Source organism: Manduca sexta, chromosome 27 (assembly GCF_014839805.1).
Source record: "Manduca sexta isolate Smith_Timp_Sample1 chromosome 27, JHU_Msex_v1.0, whole genome shotgun sequence".
NCBI lineage: Eukaryota > Metazoa > Arthropoda > Insecta > Lepidoptera > Sphingidae > Manduca > Manduca sexta.
In genome coordinates, this window is record NC_051141.1 from 14,942,610 (window position 1) to 14,965,954 (window position 23,345).

General features: G+C 33.5%; 2 protein-coding genes across 4 annotated transcripts; one reads left to right on the forward strand and one right to left on the reverse strand.

Annotated features, from left to right (window-relative positions):
* The first annotated feature begins 4,386 nt into the window (after nt 1-4,386).
* LOC115445612 lies at nt 4,387-5,533 on the forward strand. The gene has a single exon (XM_030171941.2). The coding sequence runs from the start codon at nt 4,387-4,389 to the stop codon at nt 5,443-5,445; it is 1,059 nt and encodes a 352-aa protein (XP_030027801.2). The 3' UTR covers nt 5,446-5,533.
* LOC115445611 (nuclear pore complex protein Nup153) lies at nt 5,531-20,813 on the reverse strand. 3 transcript variants are annotated; one of them, XM_030171939.2, is made up of 8 exons: nt 20,414-20,812; nt 14,656-14,886; nt 14,293-14,563; nt 13,814-14,152; nt 13,173-13,338; nt 12,781-13,091; nt 9,857-12,603; nt 5,531-9,777 (listed from the first exon to the last, which is right to left on the reverse strand). In XM_030171939.2, exons 1-8 carry the CDS (start codon nt 20,477-20,479, stop codon nt 9,616-9,618), a joined length of 4,293 nt encoding a protein of 1,430 aa, XP_030027799.2. In that variant the 5' UTR covers nt 20,480-20,812; the 3' UTR covers nt 5,531-9,615. The 3 variants fall into 3 exon arrangements, with proteins under 3 accessions (XP_030027799.2, XP_037300079.1, XP_037300078.1); XM_037444182.1 differs by having other exon boundaries at nt 5,531-9,774; nt 9,857-13,091; nt 20,414-20,813; XM_037444181.1 differs by having other exon boundaries at nt 9,857-13,091; nt 20,414-20,813.
* Between the last annotated feature and the right edge of the window lie 2,532 nt (nt 20,814-23,345).

Sequence of the window (23,345 nt, forward strand, 5' to 3'; positions counted from 1 at the left end):
TGCGTTCCACAGGTCGCGGCGTGCGGCGGCGTCGACGGTCCGGCAGCGACACGCGGCCGACACGCGCGGCACGCACGCGCGCACTTTACCCCTCCCCCATCGATTTTCGATGTACACCGCCTTAGGCGCGCTATTTACTAATGCAGAGAACTCTGAAGGTTCCTCCTCCATGACACTTCTCTGCGTACGCTTCCATTACTCAACGGATAAGATATCGCCCCGCAGGCCCCTTGTGCTGATCTCATTTCAATAACTGACCCTAACGCGCAACCCTCTGCCATTTTACAATGGCGGACCTTCCGGTGAAGTTTGCATAAATTAGTTCGTAAGAACAAACTATATATATTTCCGTCTGAAGTTGAAAACTAACACGCGGGAAACTTTAATACTTTAATAAAGTATTTATAACGTTTGAATACCTAATCTATCTTGCCTGTGACCTCGTAAGTAAACTTTTTGTAACTTTTGATGTTTTCCACAAGTTTTGGTGCATTTTGGTTATGCGTGCACCGTAGTGAAACTTCATTAACATTGCGCAGAATCTATGCGTGTCTTAAAACAATTATTGTTACGATATACTTATAATTAAGATTAAAAATATATGTTATTATTCCAAAATTCGGAGTTTTAAAGAATATTTGTGGCTAAATTGTAAAATTTCCATTATTTATATAATATTATGTACACAAGTGTCTAAAATAGACATAATAATAGAAAGAAATATTTACCGATTTGCGTAAATACGTTGTCAAGGGACACTGAACTTCTTCAATGCTTGCAACCCTTTAAAAAACCTATGAAAGATTAACATGAGGTGTATATTGTAGCTTATACTTACAACACTATTTAAGTATAGAATAATTTGCTACATGTGTATTTAGTACAATAATTTTTCGAAAACTGTAATAGCCAATTGTCCGAAAGTCCTAAAGAAGAACAGCCAACTGTTTATGGGAGTTTTTACTTCCCGCTGATATTTTTTATAACAGTGAATATATATAGACACAAAACAAAAGAAATTAAACGTACTTCCGAATAAAACAACAATCATTCTTTTTGTTGCGGGTTTTCGAATATATATTTTAATTATAAATCTGAAGTAAGTTTCGAAAAATATAGGTTATCCTTAAAGGTGAGTGATATTATAATTATATATATCGCTGAATAAGCATCATAAGAATTAAAAATAAAAATATCGCTATTGTAATATCTCGCTATAAAAATATGTTATTATGACAATATGCCAAACATCCGACATGAACATGGTCACATAATAAGTGATAGTAAAATATATATAATGAAAACACAATATTATATTGTATAAACATGTCCACACAATATTGCACTTTTATGTACGTAATTCCATTATTAATATAAGGGACGAACACGAAAATCAAACATTTTTACGAAGAGCAATATTTTGTGATAATCATTAAATAGTTGTAGATGTTGAAATAATATCAATCACTTGCCTTAATCCCTATGCTAGACTTTTCGCAGGAATGACACTGTTAAGTAACAACGACATTCATAATTGTGAAAACATAAAATATCATATAATCTTAAAAATAACTAAATTTATTATAAAATAAAAAACCTTTTACGGGAACGCCGTGGTCAATAGCTTTATATTCAAAATACATAACTAAAACAAAATGAAAAATCGTCTTATTTAATTGAAAAGAAAAACGAAAGTAATTTTTATTAAATAAATTGGAGTATTTTCTAATTTTTAAATAATTTTACAAGCCCAATATTTTTTATTAGTGACATATTTGAACATTCTCTGAAGCGGTATAAGGCGGTCTGGCTAATCGTGCGACCATTATATAATTTCATCTTTGCCTGTAATTTTTAACGTCACATATCAAGTATACATGCTATCACCATAGTTAACTTTTTTTTATAAATGCGTACGAGTAAAGGGGACTTCTCTGCGAATCGCTTTTTAAAACTAAACAGCAAATAATTTTATATCGCCTTCGTTTTATTGGTGTTAAGTATGTACCTTTTTAAGGAATTCAATACTAAAGGTAGTTCTTCGATAAACAACGATGAGATCTATTGGGATAAAAAGCTGAGCGATGATGAATCGACCATACCTCCTGTTTTTATTATTGGAAATAACTAACTTTCAACGAACTTGAGATTAAAGGTTTCATTTTACACCAAACATATTAAATAATTTTTAAACTTTCGTAAAATTAAATTCCTTTGAACTTTTAAAATATTGATGTCTATATTTCTGGAATTTCTCCGTAGAAAGGCCGCTTGCGGTATTGTCAGTCGGCAGCGGTAAGCGAGTGCTTTACATCATGTTGATCGCCAGAAACCTCGTATCTGTATTGTCCACATATAACCACAACGGTTTTTAAAAGTGTTTGGTACAGAGGACGTGCGTGACTCCGAAGCGATATATTTATTAAAACTCCAGAAATATAAAGAAAAATAATTAAACAATCCGCAATTGGTTAAACTGTACCGGGCAATAATAACAAATTTTCAGTAGCATGTTCGGATATTAAAGCAAAAAAGATCAGACAAAATAAAAATGAGCATATATATAGTTTCCGTTTTCCAATACCCGTCAACTGCTTGCCGAAAAATCAACCTATTAGGTTTTATTATTACGTTTAATATAAACAGTGCTTTCGTGAATATATTGTATTCCCGGATTGAACCATTAGGTGACGTATTAGATGTCCGGGTGATTATACAATGCACGCTAATTTAACCGCTGCCGCGCAATTATTACCTAGGTGTAAGTCATTGGACGCATTAGTATAACTATATCATATGTAGCGTCGACATGATCGCTCGCGAACTACTAGTATAACTTATAAGCATATTAATTGCCTTAATTACAATATCCATTGCAACTAGTTAATAGGTTCCATAATAGGATAGACTGACACATGTGGATCTCACCTATGGGTTATTTAATATTTTAAAAATATAACGTAGGCTCTGGTTTTTGCACAGATAATGTTCCATAAATATACAATTTTATGATGTTTTATAAAATTATGCATCTAATCTAATAGTGCGTAACCGCGCCAAAGAACTTTGTTATATTAGAATACCACTTTGGCCCAGTAAAGAGGAAACTGATAAATTTTAGTTTATGATACTTATGTTTTCAACTTTAACAACTGCGGTGAATATGGTAAGCGATTGACAAGTTTTGTTTCGCGCTCATTTTTTACATAAAATATAGTCATATCAACATTGTATATAAAAAATCAGGTTATATTTAAAAAGATATTTGAAGTCAATATCGAAATTTCAAGTTTAATAACGATGGATTATTTTGAATTGTAAAACATTTTGTATTATGTTTAATATTATCAACAATTTTTAATTTCTGTTCAAATTGACATCATACATTAAATAAAAAAATTAGAAGTATACAAATAGTTCACAATCGTTTACAAACGTTGCCACGGCTCGGAAGCTAACAGGAAATTTTACGTTCACTATTATACCCGGGAAGCTATCCCGAACATCGATGAGAAGCAACGAAGTTCGTATACTGCAGCTAATAAAAAGTTGGTATAGAATATCTACCACAATAATAAAGTACACACAAAAGATTATTTAACCGTAAAAGTGTACATATAAATAAAATTATATTCGAATATTGTGGTACATGACGATATATGCGATAGCAAATTTCACCCAATTTTTCGGCGTCTCCAGCGACTATATCTTATAATACCTACTCAGTTGTTCCTGTTAAATAATTTACTATTATCATGACGGTCCTTCAGTATTATATCACAATTAAAAAAAATCGATGTCGGATTTCGTTTTTCGAAGTAGGTACTCTGTCACGGTATCCCCGTCAGTATACGTTTCAGCTATGGAACTATTACAGGAGATAACGCGGAAGCCACTTGTTAATAAAATGCCCAGTGTATTATTTGTTCGAAAACTTAAACTTGACAACAAAAATGCAAGGAACAAAATCGTTCCAATCGTTAGTGAATGAATCGCTCTTAATCGATTTTAAGCCACGGCGGCCAATCTCAGCGAAGATCAACTAGGCACGCAAGCGAAATCATTGTGCACAAGTGTGTGCGTAATAAATAGGTACAACGTCTAGTCTGTACTCTCATAATTCGGGAGACGGCAATGCGACGTTACAGGAGATAAAGAGCTGTACCAACAGCTTTACATCCTGACTTCGATATGCGGCTGAGTAATTTTTTAAGATGGAAAAATCCATTCGCTATTATTTTTAACACACTAACTGAAACCTACATCCGTAAACAATAGTCATGGTTCGTTAACATTTAAAAAAAAATGCAACCATCAAAAACTGACGTATAAGGCAACACATTTGTGAAAATTCCGTATTTTATTTTTAATATTTTGTGAAACAACATGGTAACATTTAAGCAAAACGCCCCGTTTGGCTCGAACGTCAAAAGATTCGTCCGACCAACGTCACACCCTGGATTGGACCCGAGCGGTTTCTTCGTAACGCGGTCGGATGGTTGCGACCCGTGCCGCTACACCCCCATATCCATGCATAAAGTATTTGAAGTCAACAAAAATGTAGTGAAACAACCGTGGATGTATAAAGCTGAACTAGAAGCGTGGTCCAAGAACTTGGGATACAGAAACCAAAGAGTTCTCGAATACAGACAATGGCGCAATACTTTACTCGGGCCCGCTTGGCATACAGTGCCAGATCCTACCAGGTACGAGCCAGCATGCAAAAACGTAGGGTTCGGCAGAACAACTCGATCAAAACCTACAAGGAACAACATACCTGGTCCAGGCACTTATTATAAGGCGGTACCTTTCAAAGCCCCGTACGGGCCGCACTCGTCGCGCCCAACATTCGACAGAGAAGAACCATGTAGATTCAAAGACACCGCACCGAAGTGGTCGCTCGCACCTGACCGTTATAAAATTACTGATCACGAAGCCATCGAAAATAAATCAAAGAAAGTAGTGTCTTTGCGAGGTCCTTATGATTTATTTACCGGCAAACGAGATGGGAGCACGATAAAAAATCATTTTAACACATCGCTTAGGTGCGCAGCAGCGACGTGGCCAAACGCATTGCCCGGTAGCTTTGAGACGTACAAGAAATCCCGCTTAGGAGTTATGAACAAAACTGGCAGGAACCTTCCGTACCGAGGAAGGAACGCCCTCGTGGACCTGGTGATGTGCCTTCGGAGAGCGGAGGAGCCGGGCCCGGCGCACCTCAACGTGGACAAGCCGAAGGTGTTCAAACAGAATAAGCGCGGGTTCAACAGCTCGTACGACAAACCGCCCGGATACCAGCGCGTGGTGGTGTGGCCCGGTGTCGGCCGATACAGCGTCAAGGACGTGAGCTGCGGCATCTTAGGACAAGGTCACAGGCACGTGTTTATTAGTAAGGAAGGTAGAACTATCGGGGCTGTCATACCTCAGCCCATGAACTCATTTTAACATTATATACTGTACGTAAATCGTATTTTATCCATTTTTAGAATTAATATACTACCAAGTTAGAGGAAATTATAAAAAAAAAAAATTTCATGGCCGTTTTAATTGAGGAACAAATCTAAAGCCATTTTTATAATTCAACGATCATTAATTTCAATCCATTATCAACATTTTACATAATATCACGACACATTTTGTGTATACATTTTTTTAAATTTGCTCCCCAATATTCAATTAATCGTTTATTGTAATGTCCACTGCTAATACAGTTAAATACAATATTTTTTACATTACATAATGACTATGTGAAGTACGCATTTGGAGCCGTCCGCTTCTCGCGTTTCACTAATAAAAAAATAAACCATAAGTAATGCTAGAGTCCAAATGCGACCACACAACACGGCGTGTAATATTAAACTATATACAGAATTCATATTGCTAATTGAAAAGCGAAAATTCCTATCCATTGCTTAAGGAGTTAAAATTATTCAATTACGACATTCATCAATTATTATTCATTACTTACAAACAAAATTCAAACTCTCCGCTCGTGCTGCCACACGCTCGCAAACCCACGTCGAATTACACGGCATACAGCTGTTGAAGGGTCTTTACTGAACACGTACACCTATGCTTATTATACTCTTAAATAATAATTATGCTTACAAGGTTAGAATCAATAGCCATATAAACTCTACCTCAGCTCTATATCGACTTTAAGGTAGATAGTTAATGATATCGTATCAGACATAGGAAACACTATAAACTTGGACGCGACAGTATACTTGTCGGCAACATATCTATCGGCTAGGGTTGCTACTCTCTACGGTTTATAAATACAGTTGACGTATCACTGGCTAACCATTATAAGGAATAATGTTATTTATATAAAAAAAAGTTATTTAGAATTGTCATGTTGGTAAAAATTTGAATTCATTGTAACCCCCCAATATTCATCTTTTGGGATTATTGATTATTTTTTTACTGAAAATGATATAGAATAATTTAATACATATAATTCAATTTGTGTCAAAAAATATAACAATGTAACCTAGTATAACCCTGTTATAGTGAGCCAGCGATGTCTGAATGAACAAATATGGTTGGAAATAAATGTAACATCAATATGTCCTCATTTTTTGGTAATTTAGACTATTTTACCATGTTTATTAAACAAAGATTCCAGAAATCATTCATCCATTCATCTAACACTGTTCGAATAGAATAATTTAATTCATCTAATAATTCCTATCCATTAGTTTAAACAAATATACAACTGCAGTTACACACAAATAAAGCCACATTAGCAACAACCCTTAATTATAAACTTAATTTGGTCTATTACCAGTTATTAATGTTAAATAATGTTTTGGACAAAACAAATATATTGTATAGTGATTTACAGTATATTATTATACATCAATATCAAATTATACACTACTATAGTTTACAAAAATTAAAAGTATAAATAAGCTGCATATTTAAACGCCAAAAAATTAATAATTTTTTTTAAAATACACCAAAATTCGGAGAACTCCTGAAGCTGATGGCATAATATTACTAAACATTTAATCTGACATTAATTTATGCCTATTAAACGAATATATTCTCTCAGTAAATGTGACTTGGTATATGACTACATACTTAATTATGTTTATAATATTATACTGTGTCAAATTATAATTTCATTACCAAGCAATCGTATAGTGTTTCTAATCAAGTGTTCCTATAATATAACTACTATTGAAAGCGACATCTTACCTCCGTAATAATACAACTAGTCGTATAAAAACTTATTCATACTAAACAAATACAAACTTGGTTACGGCAACTAAAATAATACGAAACATGCTTTTAAAACTCGACAATCGGTTATTTCGCACAAAAAAAAAATAGGCAACGATTGAGGACTAGAAATCCTCAATTATACCGCGTCTATGCCAAACTTCGACCACAATTCATGACAGTTCAAATATAAGTACATAGTTTAAAATAAATATTCACTATGAAAAATATGCTGTTTATATTTTTGGAAAGACCAGCTTCCTTTTTCAGTTTAGTTCCTACAAGTGGCAACGGAATGATCATCTAACAAAATGGTATTAGACCTAATCGGCAAATAACGAGTTTAATCATAAGCATTTAAACAGAAAAAAAACATACTTCAATAAAAATCACATTACAGTGCTGTGTATACCACACACCTACGAATCAAATTCAGTCTGTCATTCTGTCGGGAATATCCATAGACTTATGATGACACAACGAAAAAAATATATCGACATCGGGAATAATTAATTATAACCGGAACTTACAGTTTGCGCATTCCAGATCGAGATCCATTGATATTTCTAACGGCTAGGCCTTACAAATAAACATGAGAACTGCGCAATATCTACATGGTATTAATTTCTTTGGGATAGCTCATACGATTGTTAAAAACAACATTTGAATACAATCATAAACTGGAGGGTGGTGGCATTTTCTTCATAAAGTTATAAAATTCGGCAATGTTATCAAGTGTGTAGATAAATAATAACTGCAAATATAAGAAATAATTAGATTATTACTCGCGGCAAAAGTTTCCCTCGCTACAAAGGCCCTAAATCACTGTATCGAGCAGTGCGCCACTCTGTACGACGCCTGCGACTGTTGTTTGAAAAATATGATAAAAAAATGTAATATTTCTTACGGGATTATGTTACTGGGATAAATAGTAGCCTATATGATCCATGTGCCAAATTTCATCCAAATACGTTTCGCAATTTTTACGTTTCCTTTTAAAAAACATCCAAACATTTTCATAATCATTCGCATAAACAATATTAGTTGACTTATTGTTAGTATAGTTCAGTTACAGATTATTTAAACCTCAAATACTTTTGCTTATGCGGGAGTAAGAGAAGTTGTGCTACATTTGTTATATTTTTTAAGGTCAAACATGAGAAACATACCGAATTGTTTTACTAGTTTTGAGGGTTCCCGTACCTCAAAAGGAATTCTTATATGTTCACTTTGTTGTCCGTCTGTCTACCCATTTGTTTCTCTCCCGACTTGTGTCCAGACCCATATTTCAGTAACGCGTACAGGTACCAAGTTGAAATTTATATAAAATACTTCAGTCTAAGGTCCCTTTTAACTATGAAAAATTAAAGTCAACGCGATTAAAAGATATGACCGTCTATGTCGCATATATTCAGATATTTTGCGATTTCACAAGAGCATATATATAATAAATATTAATAACAAAAAGAAACGATTCTCTAATTTGTGCAACAGTTGCTCATATTCCCACTACAAATTTATATTTGCAGGAACCTGTATTTCTAGATATATTTTAAAGACTTGTTTATTTCTTTATAGCCTAAGAACACCTAACACCTAAGATGCTATGGTTATTCCTACACTGTGCTTGCATCGACTACATACATACATTTATATGAAGTAATCTTATCAGGACAATACCTGAAGGCAGCAAGGATAAGTCTATAGATAAATATAACCGCCGAGTTCTAAAAGGCATTATAGTTCAGAAATCACTAACACAACTTGATATTGCTCTATATTAAGGTATAAACATTGCATCAAACAAGTTCTTAATGGAACTAATATTTTAGACATAATTTTAATAATTTTTAACTGATTTTATAATTTGTAGTGAAAAAATAGTCTAAGATTATTGGATAACATTTTATAATAACAATATAATAGGTATGATAAAGTAGGCGACTAATAAAAAAAACATTGACATATAAACAATTACTGCATATGCCTAGGTAAAAAAATATGTTACAATCACAAGGAATTTCCATGAATATGATCACATCCAAAATAATTTAAATGTTTAAGCGTGTATTATTTTCAATAAATTATATAATTAATAGTGTAAAAAAGCCCTAGTAGTGTATAAATAGGAAAATATAATATTTAAAATAATGCACGCTAAACTACCACTCGAAATATAATCAAGAGTATGATTGAATATGCCTACAAAGTTATTCACTAAACAATAGCCACCATAAAGGATGCACTTGCTCCTGCAAACAAGTGCACGTATTCATATGTGCATCCTTACCGGTTTACATAACATACATGTCAGTTAAACTATTAGTAGGACACTTACGGGGCGCGGTATTAAGTCCATTGAAATTTGCGCGTGCCAGGGGCCTTGTTTCATCGCGGCGGATTCCTGCGGACAGCCTTCCTGACGCGCCGCTGCGCCGGGTTGGGTGAGCTGCCCATGTTGAACTGCACCTGCGGCGCGGCGCCCGTCGCGCCAAAATTGTACACGCCGCTTTGCTGCGGCTGTTGCGGCTGTTGCTGTTGCTGCTGCTGCTGCGGCAAACAAACACCCTTGAGCAACTTATTCAAATTGCATAATATTATGTATTTATAATAAGGGACAATTTATTACCTGCCCAAATCCAAACACCGCTGACGGTTGAGGAGAACCAAAATTAAACGCAGTTCCAGGTGTAGGCGTCAGTGATGGAGTCTCGAATGATGGTATTTGCTGGTTGAGCACGCCGAAAGTTGGTGTGGCGGCAGCATTGGGAGTTCCGAAGATGCCCATTGCAGGAGCAGGGTTACTGGGCTGAGCTGGGGAACCGAATACTGTCGGTGCCGCCTGGCTTGGCGTTGGTGTGGCAAATAGCGAAGGCTGGGGGGCGTTGTTCTGATTTGAAATTCCAAATATATTCTGTACTGGCTGTGGATTGGCTCCAAACGTGGGGGTTGAATTATTGGTATTGAACGGCGATGACGACCCAAAAGTGAATGTTGCGGGCTTCTGAAGCATGCTTGGACCGCCCGTGTTTGAAACAAATATGTTAGTAGAAGCACTGTTATTGTTGTTGTTGTTGTTATTATTAGATGGCCACATGTTTTCTTTTACTACTGGCGCACCGAATATATTCCGCGACATGGCGCTGGTACTTTGCAAACCACTTGCTCCAGATAATGGATTTGCCGACAATTCATTAGTGGCACCTATCATATTACCAGGTGAAGGAACATTCCCAGTGAGGGCATTCCCTGTTGATAAGCCATTTGGACCACCCATAGGACTCCCAGACAATCCATTGCCGCCACTTAACAAATTCGGAGCAGGCAAGGCAAATTTGTTTGTGCCACTGCTACTATCACTTAAAGATCCAAATGAAGGCTTAAAAACTGTAGGTGTCTCAGTTTTATTACCTCCAAAAGTAAAGCTGAATTTAGGCTTCTCAGCAGCTGGCTGTGTAGTTGTTTGAGTATTAGTACCGAAACTAAAGAAAGAAGCGGTACCAGCATTACTAGCTACAGTCTCACTCTTTTGAAACAATGATATTGTTGTAGTTGTAACAGGGTCCTTATTCGAAAACATTGTTACTGTGGATGTAGTACTACTCTCAGGTTTTTGGAAAAGAGACATCGTCGGCATTGTTGTCGTGGCGCTAGCTGTAGTCCGCACAGGCGACGTAAATAATGATGGCGTACTAGCAGCAACGGCGGAACTAGTGGTAGAAGCCGGAGCGTTAAATATATTCATACTCGGTTTCAATCCCCCAACTGAGAATCCAAATTTATTTTCAGCCTGTGTTACTTGGGCAGTAGCTGCAACAGCTTGCGTCGTATTTGGGCTCGATAAAACATCTTTATCTGAACCCAGTAAAGCTAAAACGACTGGAGACGGCGTTGCTGTGCTGGAAGTCGGTGGTGTGAATAATGTTGGTAATGGTTTTGCTGCAGTTGCGGCTGGAGTTGGCACACTTGAAATTGGCTCAACTTTGGACACCTCTTGTACAACCTTTTTATCTTCTAAAGCTTTATTAGGTTCGGATGGTTTATTTGTTGCAGCAAGTTCATTAGTTTGTTTTGGTATTCCAAAATTAAAGTTAATTTTTGGGGCTTCAATTTTATTTTCTTTGGTAACTTTTGTAGAATCATCCGACTTTTTTGCTGGTAAAGTAAATGTGAATGTAGGAGTTTTATCCAAAACATTATTATTTGTTTCACATTCAACAACTACTACATCTTCTGCAATAGTAGTATGCTCCATTTTAGTTGCATTAGTATTTTGAAAGTTGGCATTTATACCAAATTTAAATGTATTAGTAGTATTTTGTCCAAAATTGAATGATTTTATTCCAACACCCTGCATCTTATATTCTCTATCTGCGCCGCAACAGACACATATTGTTTTATCATCATCATTCTTGACTAAACAACTAGAACATTCCCACTTACTACCCTTCTGCGACTTAGCAATATTTTTAAATACATCATCTGATGGTTTTAATGGGGAAGGTGCAATCAGACGAAATCCTTGTGCAGAACTGCTAGGTTTGGTACCTGGTTTGGGACCACCACAAGCATCACATTTATCAGTGCTCCCTTTGTTTGTGATCCAACATTCATCACATTTCCAATCACCATTACTATTATTATTGAAGCTGATTGGGGGTGTGCTTTTCTCTTTTGTGGCATCAGTGGCAACTTTCTTAGGATTATTTGCCCCACAGCACACACATTTCTCTGCACTTTCTTCATTGCTAACCCAACATTCCTGACATTTCCATTGTGATTTGTCTGAAGGTCCAGACTTACCTGTCATATTTGGTTGAATCTTCTCGCAATTCACACATTTATTATTATTTGGTTGTCGGTCAGCCAGTTTACACACAGAACATTTAGGAGATTTACTAAAACTAGCAAAATTACGGCTGGTGCCACAACATGTACAATTATCCTCATTATTCTTGTTTGTGATCCAACAAATAAAACATTTCCAAATATCATCACTGGTTTCAGATTTTGTAGCAACAGTATTTGCAGATGTGTCTATTTTGTTTGCCCCACAACACACACACTTTATCGCTTGATTATCGTTACCGACCCAACACTCGCTACATTTCCACTGTGATGTACTAGCAGGTTTCATAGGCTTGTAGTCTGAAACTTTTGATTGTGCTTTGTCACAGTTGACACATTTATTTACATGTGGCTGACTGTTGGCTAGTTTGCAAATGACACATTTTTCCTGTTTCTCAACAGGCGATTTCTCTTTTTTATTACCACAGCATACACATGTGTCAGTATTCGGTTTATTTGATATACAACATTCCGAACATTTCCAATCTTTTGGGTTGTCCACTGATTTTGCAGTTTCTTTCACAGAACCTACAACAACAGAAGAATCAAGTTTCTTATCATCTACATTTGGCCTGTCTATGCTGTGATCAGGGTAGCCAAATGAAAATCTAGGGGGAGTCTCGCAATTCTCTGCTGTTTCAGAAGATACTTTTACAGGAAGAGAAAATATGAATGGTCTATTATTACAGGTAATTCCAGGCTTACTTGAAATTGTGCTTGTAGGACTCATTGTTATGTAATAGGGTATTGAGAATACAGATGATATGACTGTGGTGGTTGCAGTCATCTTTGAAGGGGTAGTTGTAGTAACAGTACTGCTATCAGCAACTGTGAAAGCTGGTGTTAAAGGTTTGTCCAATGTAAATTTAGGCAAGTTGTCAATTTGTAACACAACATTTGGCAGCTGAACTGGTGGTGGTGGTGATTCATTAACATTGTCTCCTCTTAATTGTCTAGTCACCCTTGCCTTTACTTTTGTAGTTAAATTGCTATTTGTATCTTTGCTAGTATTCTCCCTGTGAAGCAAAAAGTACAAAAAAGTGAAAGATTCAGGACAATAAACATCAATAATTTATTACAGTAGTTTAAAAACTTACTTTCGTATATTGTTGGGTGATGAAGGATAGGGATTGTATTCAGTGGCACTGCTGTATGAAGCTATAAGCTGTCTTGCAGCACTGGTTGTATCCATAAGGCGAGATTTTTGCTTCATTCGCAAAATTGATGCAATACCAGGTATATGTAGTTCTTGCATTTTGTATGCTAAAATATTATTGCAGTTATTGTATGTGCATATAATAATGTTCGCCTCTGTTATTGTTTACATTTACATGTTTACTAAGACTTAATTTGCAGTGTGCACCCTATATAATTGTAATAACTTTTTCTTAATCCTAAGTGACCATAATATATTATTGTAATTTATCCAAATATTTTTTCCATGATTTTTTTTTCAGTGTAGTTTTTAATATATTCATGTTACAATTTTAGAGTTGTTTTTTAAATACTTCTATGCATGATAAATCGCAGAGCACATAAAGACATAAAAAAATACTAACCATAAAAAGGATTATAAAATATGATAACAAATATTTATGATGAATTAATTGAAGTTCAAATAGTATTGTATGTTAATAATTATAGTAAAGTTGGGTACAGTGCAAATCTCTTCTTAACTCCTAACATGTCTACTGAAAAAATTAAAAAAACCCAAAGAACAGATCATTTAACTACTTACAGTTATTTGTATTATTTTGTGAATTTTCTGGATTAACAGTCACACTCTCGTTTCTTGGTGTTCTGACATATTTTGGTATCCTTTTTGCCTCTGTCAATGGTGAGGAATAATTTTCTAACAAGTCCATGATCCTCCTTGTGGAATGACTCATAGTAGCAGTGTCACTGGTGTTTGACTCATTGACATAGGCTACCTTTCGTTGCTTAATATTTGGTTGATTTATGTATGACGAAGCAGCACCACCGTACATAGTTCGACCATGGTAAAATGGTGAGCCTAATAAAGCAGGTTTAAAGCTTGGTTGGTTTGAATCTCTCGATGTATTTAATGAGGGTTTTGCTGGAATAATACACAAATGACTAAGATAAAAAAAAATAGTTGAAATAAACTAGCCTATAACCTTAGTTTAATAGAATATATACAATAACATAAAATTGTTTCAATACAATCAAGCCTGAAAAATAAATATGTTTTCTTACCCTTTAGAGAGTCACTAGTACTCAATGCCTCAAAAAGTGATTTTCTTTTTGTTGCTACTGTTGGTCCAATAACAGAAATGGTGTGTTGAGTCTTGAAAAGTGGAGCGTCCTTGTCACTCTTCTCAACTACGGACTCTTCATTCACCCGTATTGGAGTAGACACAAAGTTAGTTTCACGTCTAAATGTGTTCCTTCCTGGTGGCGATTGCACAGTATTGTAAGGTAGGTTGGGGGTTTCTTTAGACTCCACACTTCTGGGGATAGAATTTCCCTGTAAAACAAACAATAAAGCTGCCATTATACTAATGACCTTTAATATATTATTTAGAGCTAATTTAGATTATACTTGGTTGTGGAACTCACATCTGTAGAACCAAAGCGATTAAGTTTTCCTGGTGTGCTATAGCGCATACGCTTAGCTGGTGGTTGTGATGAGACTGGACTTTCTGTAGCTTCGTCTTCAGTGGATGAGTCTGTGATATCTGCAGCTGGAGCTGAACCATTGGCATTGGAGGAGCTGGGGCTACTGAACCATTTTGTGATAGTGGCTGGCAACAAACCTGACACTCTTGATGTTACATTCTTCACAAATGACTGAAATAAAAAGAAATCTCATTATGATCTACTATTACGCAATACATTTTTTTTTTACTGCAATGTGCTTATGCTTAGTCTTTCATTACATCATTACAGCTTAAATATAAAATTTCTTGTTTCATTAAAAAAGTAAAGCTACTACACAATATTATTATGTCACAAGAAACATTTCAATACCAGAAACATTCGACAATTAGCTGAAATGTTGTACAGATAACAGAAAATGATAGAATGAGATGGAAGACTAAACGCCTATTCCATTGCAACTAAAAAAATTAATAAAAATAAAATAAAATTGTCCTTATTCCTTTTCTGTTAAATATAAAATATTTATTATATGCAATGGTAAATTGACCTCGATAGTTTTAGAAACACGATAGACATTAAGTTTGTTTAATCAGAATGAAACATCAGTGTAACGCATTCAGCTAACACATTTTATAATTATTTATCGGCAAAAGATTTCCAGTTGCATTAACTCAAAGAAATCTACTTTACCAAATTAAAACCAAACATTTCTAACAGCTTATAGTCCTGAGAGAAGTTATCAAGGTTTTTATTTTTTTTTTACTTTATTACAAATAAATTATAATACTTATATTGATTTTTCTATCTGCTAAATTGGACACATAATGAACACTGCATTATTTTTATAGAAACAATCGAGAGGGTCGGTACCAAACTTGGCTTTAAAAAAAAAATAGAACTTAAATTTTAGGAAATGAAGTACACATTAAGGGCATTTCATGTGAACTAGACAGCAAAAAATGTGAAGTTCAAAAAATGTTTCATTATTAACCTATTTGGTACATTTAATAATAAAATAGGAGATCAAACAAACAATTAATAACAAAATAAATAAAAAAAATCGATCCAGTATTATTACTCTCGGAAAGTTGAAATGTTTGTGTTTATACATTACATAAATTGTTTTCTGCAATGTTTATTTGTTTTTTTTATGTCTTTTATTTGTATTTTTTCATCTATATTGATAGTGGACAAAAAAACTAAAAGAAAATTAAATAATGTCACCTTAAACATTCAAAAGCCAATAGCATAACATTTTATGTCCACCACCTCAATTTTGGATAATTTACTAATAATTTATGAATATGAATAAAAATAATCACTCAAATAAAAATTGGTTTTATTTCTGCACAGACCCCCAATGTGATTTATATTCTCTTCTTATACCCAAAAAATACTTATGTTTACATTCAATTATATCAGCTGCATTCCCACAATCAATTTGTTTTTGATATTTTCATAGTAGTAATGTTTGTCAACAATCATTTCAATCTATTACTCATTGTCTACTGATATCTCTAAGTAATCTAACCTCGCAATGTATGCTGTAGGTATGTATAGGTACCTGCCAATGTTTTTCACCCGTTTTTAAATTCTATAATCAGAGACATTATGTCAAAATTCCCATACTACTTAATTTTATGTCTATTATAGCAATGAATACTAATCGAAAATTTACATAACTATTTTTAAACTGGCTTCAAAAAAAGAGGAGATTCTCAATTCAAAACATATAAAATTATTTTCTTAGTGTTTGTTACCTCAAAACTCAGTCCTTTGTAGCATAAATGATTGAGTTTTGAGATATACATACATAGAAACACGCCCTTTTCTCTTTTCAGGGGTAGAGAGAGATGTAACACCTCAGCGAGATAGTCGTACCCTCGTGCGCAATATACCTACTGCACTGAGTCTATTTCTGCTAACACAAAAAACTAAAAAATAAAAACCTTTTAACAAAAATTAAACCACCTAAAAACATTAAACCAAAAACCCCTTTTTGAGTTAGTGACTATGAAATATATATAATTAACATGTAATATCTTAAGATGACAAGGACAGTGCGATGGCTATGTAATTCAAAATTCTTGGGCAATGATGATGCTTATCATTTGAGAGACTTACTGGTCCTTCAATTGTATAAAAAAAATAAAAAATACATCAGACAAATATTTATTCAAATATTTAAACCTTTTGCAAAATTTAAAACACAAGTTATTCGCAGATTGCCTTAACATATATACAAATTTTTCAATCGCCACTATAAAATGTTCAGAAAAACACCATCAACTGTTTATTCAAGGTTTGTATTGTTGGGCTTGTGGTTGTATAAGCTTGTTAAGCTTAGACAGTATAGACAGTATTAAATCGTCTCCTATGCCTTTACTTTGAAATTGAACAAACATTAGAGACACGTCGCGGCGCGCATAGCTGAATCACCGTGCATGTATACTAATATAGCAAATCTGAAGAATTTGTTTTTTAAACATGTTAATCTCAACAACTACTAAACCGATTTTGAAATTGTTTTCCCTAATAGAAAGCTACATTCACTCCTGAATGCTATGAGCTATATATATCTTGGGAATATATAAAGTGGGGCTTTACCCCAGAAAAACATTTTCACACAGTCTGAGTTGCAGGCAAAAGCTAGTACAGAATAAAGGCAATATGCTTCTGCACAGTTCAATTCAGATCAAATTAATTCTGGGCTGTTATTGTAACATATACAGCTTACCTGATCAATTCCAGACATGCAACAGGAATTTTAATATTTATATTTCCAGCACTAATATTTTCGACACATTATCTTAGATATATTATGTCTACTAGTTGAGAATTCACCCCATGCTTGTATTCATGTTACACAAAAATATCCAACCCATTAGAGTTACCTTTATTACCACTTTAGGCCCACAAAAACTGCTATAAAAAGTTAGTCTTATGGCATTCAAAGCATCTCCCCAGTTTTCTAGCATGGCCAAACAACATGCTAGTTATGCCATAATTTATAGTTTTAAACATCTTTTGTTTTAAATGAAAGCTGCTCATTTAATGCATTTCACCTATGTAAACCAAACATTTAAAATATTTTTGTTGTTAATTTGTATTTCCATAGCGGACTTATTAATAACTGTTTTAGCTTTGTAATTTTTATTTGCCCTTAAAATCACAGTAATTTTAATATGTACTCCTATTATAACTGTGATGCCATACCTCTTCATAGTATGAGTGAGTATATATCTAAATAATGTGTAAAACATTTATTGGATAATATGATAATGTTGAATAAAATTAAAATAGAATAATATATTTTTGCAACAATAAAGAATTACCAGTTTTAGGAAGTCAACTTGATAAACATGCCTAAATTACTAAGTTCTGTTACATTAAAGTAGGTATAGAAGTAGCTAATAATCTACTATGGTGACCAAATATTATGCAAACATTTGCTTAAAATAAACTTTAAAAAACTACCTTAGAAGATTTTGACAGTTTGCTTGCAACTAAAGGTTTTTTTTTTTAATTTACTACTCATTTAATTTTAAATAAGCAACTCTTGATTAATATTAAAATAAATTTAATACTAAAATGTTTATAAACAAAAGTGTAAAAAACACCTTGATATTTTTTTTCAATGAATCAATGCTCATTGCCATCTCACATTACTTTGTGCAAAAAAATTTTTGCAGTTGATAATAGTTATAAGAAAAAAAATATAAAACAAAATGAACACTTGTTTATGATGTACAAATAAAGTGTAGGTATCTGATATTAGAGAATTTGTTATGTATATTTAACACTTAGTTCACCAATTTCTTAATGAACAAGTGGTAGTTAATTGGGCATTAAAATTAATGCTAATGTTAAAATATTGCATACCCCATGATAGTAATGTATCTGTCCATTACTAAACCAACCAACCATCCACTCATAATTTAAAATGTTCAAATCAAAATGTCACCAATGGATGTATTATTATTATGGATATGTTCGAAATTGGAACATAATAGATGCACATGTCATAAATTACCAGGACATTAACTTCTTTTAAGTGATTTATTGAATTTTCAAAAATATTTGAAGTTTTGCTATTTTAAAATGCCTTTGCTAATTTGTTTTATAAATAAAAAAAATCTTCTGCTAACATTGAAGGCGTCATATTATTCAAAACCATAGGTCATAATAACTATTTTTCTATTTTATTTAATTATACAATTCAATTGTAAATATTTTACAAAACATTGAGAGTGTATATTTTGATGTTTATAATCATCTGACTTAACAAACCTCTATAACCGGTAAATAAATTCATTGCCTGGTTATTGAAGATACTTCACTCATCAGGGCATAGTGGGATACTTAAAAACCTTAATAGATTGTTAAGGAATTAAGAGGCTGTTGTGATGTTGATAAGTGAACTAAACAATCATATTATTATAAATAATAAAATATTCCTAATTCTCAGAAAATTCTTTATAAGATTCAATTAAAATGTTATGCTGTGGTTTTGTCCCATCATTGCTCGCACTTAAAACACATTTTCCTTCTTCACATGAAATATGTATTACAATACTATCATCAAAACCTAAATATTGGTAAATCTTAGCTTCTAGTTTATTTAACATTTACCAAGCTGAAAAATGTAAGAATATTATGCACAAATAATTTTCTGACTTACTATTACAGATCGGTTCATGCTGCTAAGCTTTACAACAATGGTGGGTAAACATTACTTTTACAACTTAAACAATGCATTTATTTCTTGGATGTTGTTTTTTATTACCTATCACTCAAGGTTGTATGGTGCGCCATAGTACTTTTTGTGACAAAACTAAAACAAAATATTGTAACCTCAAAGGAGATTTATGTTTAATATTTAAATTACTAGCATTAGTGATGTTAATTCCAACCTAACCTAACCAACATGAGTATCACTTTGGCATATGTTTTTCCACACGGAAAGTATTTCTACTTGACAATACCAGGTTAAAAACCTAAGATTTATATTCTTTTAAATAAAGAATGGTGGTAAAGGTTAGAATTTAAAAATTCTATCAGAACATTTTTGGATATTACCATTATGGGTAAGCATATTTTACGTTGACTTGAAAAATCTGAGGATTTACCCTAATTATCTTAGAAATTGGTCACTTTCTACAACTCTAATATATCCCGAGAGTAATTTTTAATTGATGGCTCTTTCTAACCAGTGTTTGCATGTGTCTTAAGATTAAATTAATCTTTATTATGAGATAAAATCATTAACTACCACTGGCAAGCATTTTATAAATAAAATATGTCTGGTAAATAACACATGCAGAAGTGAATTGCGCAAATACATAATAAGTTGGTGCCCCATGACTAGAACTCCAGGTAAAATATGAATGCTGTTCATAGAGCTATAAACTTTTTGTATACTTCTGCTGTAATAACTGCCAAATAATATTTCATGGGCATCTTTCCAATTAAGTGTAGCTGCCGCTACCAAATGATTAGGGTATGGACTTTGACAAGGCAAAAAAATCGCAACAGCTAAATGTACTTCAATATTTAACCATTTTTATGTTTATTTCTTACAAATGAAATGCATAATTATATATCAATCGCTCTTTGCAGCATAAGTTTAAAAATAATATAACAACGCGTGAGGGCGCGTAATAAACGCAATTTTGCCGACATCGTATCAGAGAGCGGGAATTCGTTACAAACTTACATTGTTCGATTCGCTTGTGGATGACCGGGGCCGCTTTTCCTTGTTTCTTGAGAAAACTGTATTCATTGTGGATGTAATATATTTCACTGGATGATAAATATATGTTGCGAAGTTAATAGAAATTGAAGTTTTCCCTAAATATATTCACCACTGGCAAAAACGTGACAAACATGGCGTCTCTGAAAAGTGTCAGAGTAACGCTTGGAGGGAGGTCCCGTAACGAGAGTAAGGATGAACAGTACACTTAATATTGCAAGGGATTACATGTCACTTGATAAAATTTTAATAATTTGAATCAATGCAATAATTAAATCAGCACATAAGTTAGGAATTTTAGCAAATTACAGTTTGTCGTAACTGCTTCAAAACGTACAATGTTGCTATTAGCAAAAAAATTACGACAGGCCACAGTGTGACCACACAATATGTTCATACGCTTGGTATCACATGCACGGCTATGGCTCGTGTCCACTTGCTGTGGCAGGGCGGTATTGCTCCCATTATGCCGGTGCCACACACAGACACATATTTGAACAAAGACTTTCCCACACATTTGAACACAGTTACAGACAGTGAGACACTGACGAAATTTCAATATTTTTGGGTTTTACTTTTAGGTTTCTATATAGTGGGTTCTCCTTCAAAAATTTCGATAACTTTGATACCGAATGGCAAATACACAAACATTTAAACAAACTTTGCACAAATACGCAAATACCCGTGTCCAAACATGATTTCAAATAAGTGTTCAAATATTTTTGCTATGTGTAACGCCGGCATTATTGAATGCTGCGTACACTGTATTCATCAACGCGTCTGTGGGGCAGGCAACGATAATGGTTCTCATCTTTTACGGATTATATCGCGGTTATTTATATTATTATTTTCTCCCGACGTTGCCAACACTTTGCAGCTTTCATGATCACGGGGAGAAATAAGGTGTTAGTCTAGTTTATTGGTCTCTGGTGTTAGTCGCTCGAAAATTTTAAATTACAACTACATAATATATTGTAAGTACATTATAAAAAAACTTTAAATTATAGAAATAAATACAAAAACACAAAAGAAAATTATGAGTATTACTTCTACAGAGTTAAAGAGCATTTATAAAAATGATTTTTCATTGAAATTTGTTAAAGGTATGTACTTACTTTAGATATTTCCCTACTTATAGCTCCAGAAGGAAGTAACCTTTTTTTTGTGGGTAACAAAAAACTTAACATAAAACCACAGGAAAAAATTACAAAGAATGTAAATTTTAATACCATCATACTTACTAAGTACAGCATTATAAATTCTCTTAAATTCTCTCTAATGTCTTTATTTAATCTCTTTGTTCTTTTTGTGTAATTCGTCCAACAACATTACCTTTCTTCCATTTTTTTTATTATTTTACGTATATTTTTTAAAAAAAAATTCTGAGTAAAGGCCAAGTCAAAAATACCCTGATTCGGCGGGAATGCACGAGAACATTGATGAACGTGGAGGAAACGAGATAAGTATGCCCGAAACGTGCAGTGGCAATCCGTACTCCATGGCCTACCTCAATGGGAAAGAGGTGTATCAGCATGTAGTACACATGTATCTGCATTTTGTGTATTACTAGGTTTCCATATATTACATTTTAATTATTTTTGATAAGTAGAGAATAATAATATGATATAGAATAATATACGCAAAAGGTACCTAGCAATGTTACACCCTTTTTTCAATTCTAACTTCTTAGTTCTTAGGTTCTGTCCTTTGCATGTTTTCTAGATTCGCGGTAGCATGTCCAGCCAATTTAAAGGTAACAGAATGGCGAGCAGGACCGCGTGTAATATTACCCGAACCATTTAACCACTTTCGACTCTTCATAACTCAAAAACTATTTCCCTTAAGACATTTTAAATTTGCCTCATATATTAAGATTTGCGAGATACGTATGTGCTCCAAATTTCATATGAGTACTTACTTACACACCTTAACAGTTATTTAGATGTTAACATCCAAAAAATTATATTTTTATCTTTGACCGATGACCTACAAAGTAATATGGTAAATCAAAGGGTAATTCGATGGATACAAAGACATGAATCAGAAACTAGTAATTGTTTATCATTTTACCATAATTCTTCAATTAAGTACTTTAATTATATAAGGAACACTTACTCATAGTGCCTGTAATGTAAGAATGAAAATTTATGACAGACTGTCTATACAAAAAGTACTGATCCGATATCCCATCAAAAACATAAATGAAAAGTAGTTCCATAATGCCTTGTTGACTTCAACAACAAAAGTGAGATCCAAATGGGGGCCAAGTTCAATGGAATTTATTTATAACATAAAATATTTTAAGTATAACTTAAAATAGCATTTCTTCTTTTATCTTAGGATATTATATTGAAGCCTAAGGTCTGACTTGCCTAGTTCGAATATACGAATTATATGAAAGCCTTTGCAAGTTCACATACTTTTGAACTTGGCTCTCATTTCATTTTGTTTTTGGTGGGAACATATATTATAATGATATCAGTAGAATGTCAATTTACATTAGGAATACACAATTTGGGAGGATGTATTTCCCATTTGCAATAACAATCATACTGTGCTATTTGAACCTTACAATCTTGATATGTAGAGCTAATGAAAGAGGATTAATAATCCTTAAACATACATTGCATCTACATAAATGTTAACTTCTTACAACCATGGTATATGAAAGGATCATGTAAGCTGCAGCTTTGGAAACTCCGGAAAAAATAAATATCTTAAAATCGCGGTAAAATCCAAGTTACATGTTAAAGTAAAATATTTTTAATATAGAAAATGATGTGAATTTTATTATAAAATGATAAATTAAATTATAATGTATTTTTTATGTAAAAGTACAGAGCATTTTCAAAATGTGAAATCAATACTTCTATCGTGACCACTTGTGATATGGAAT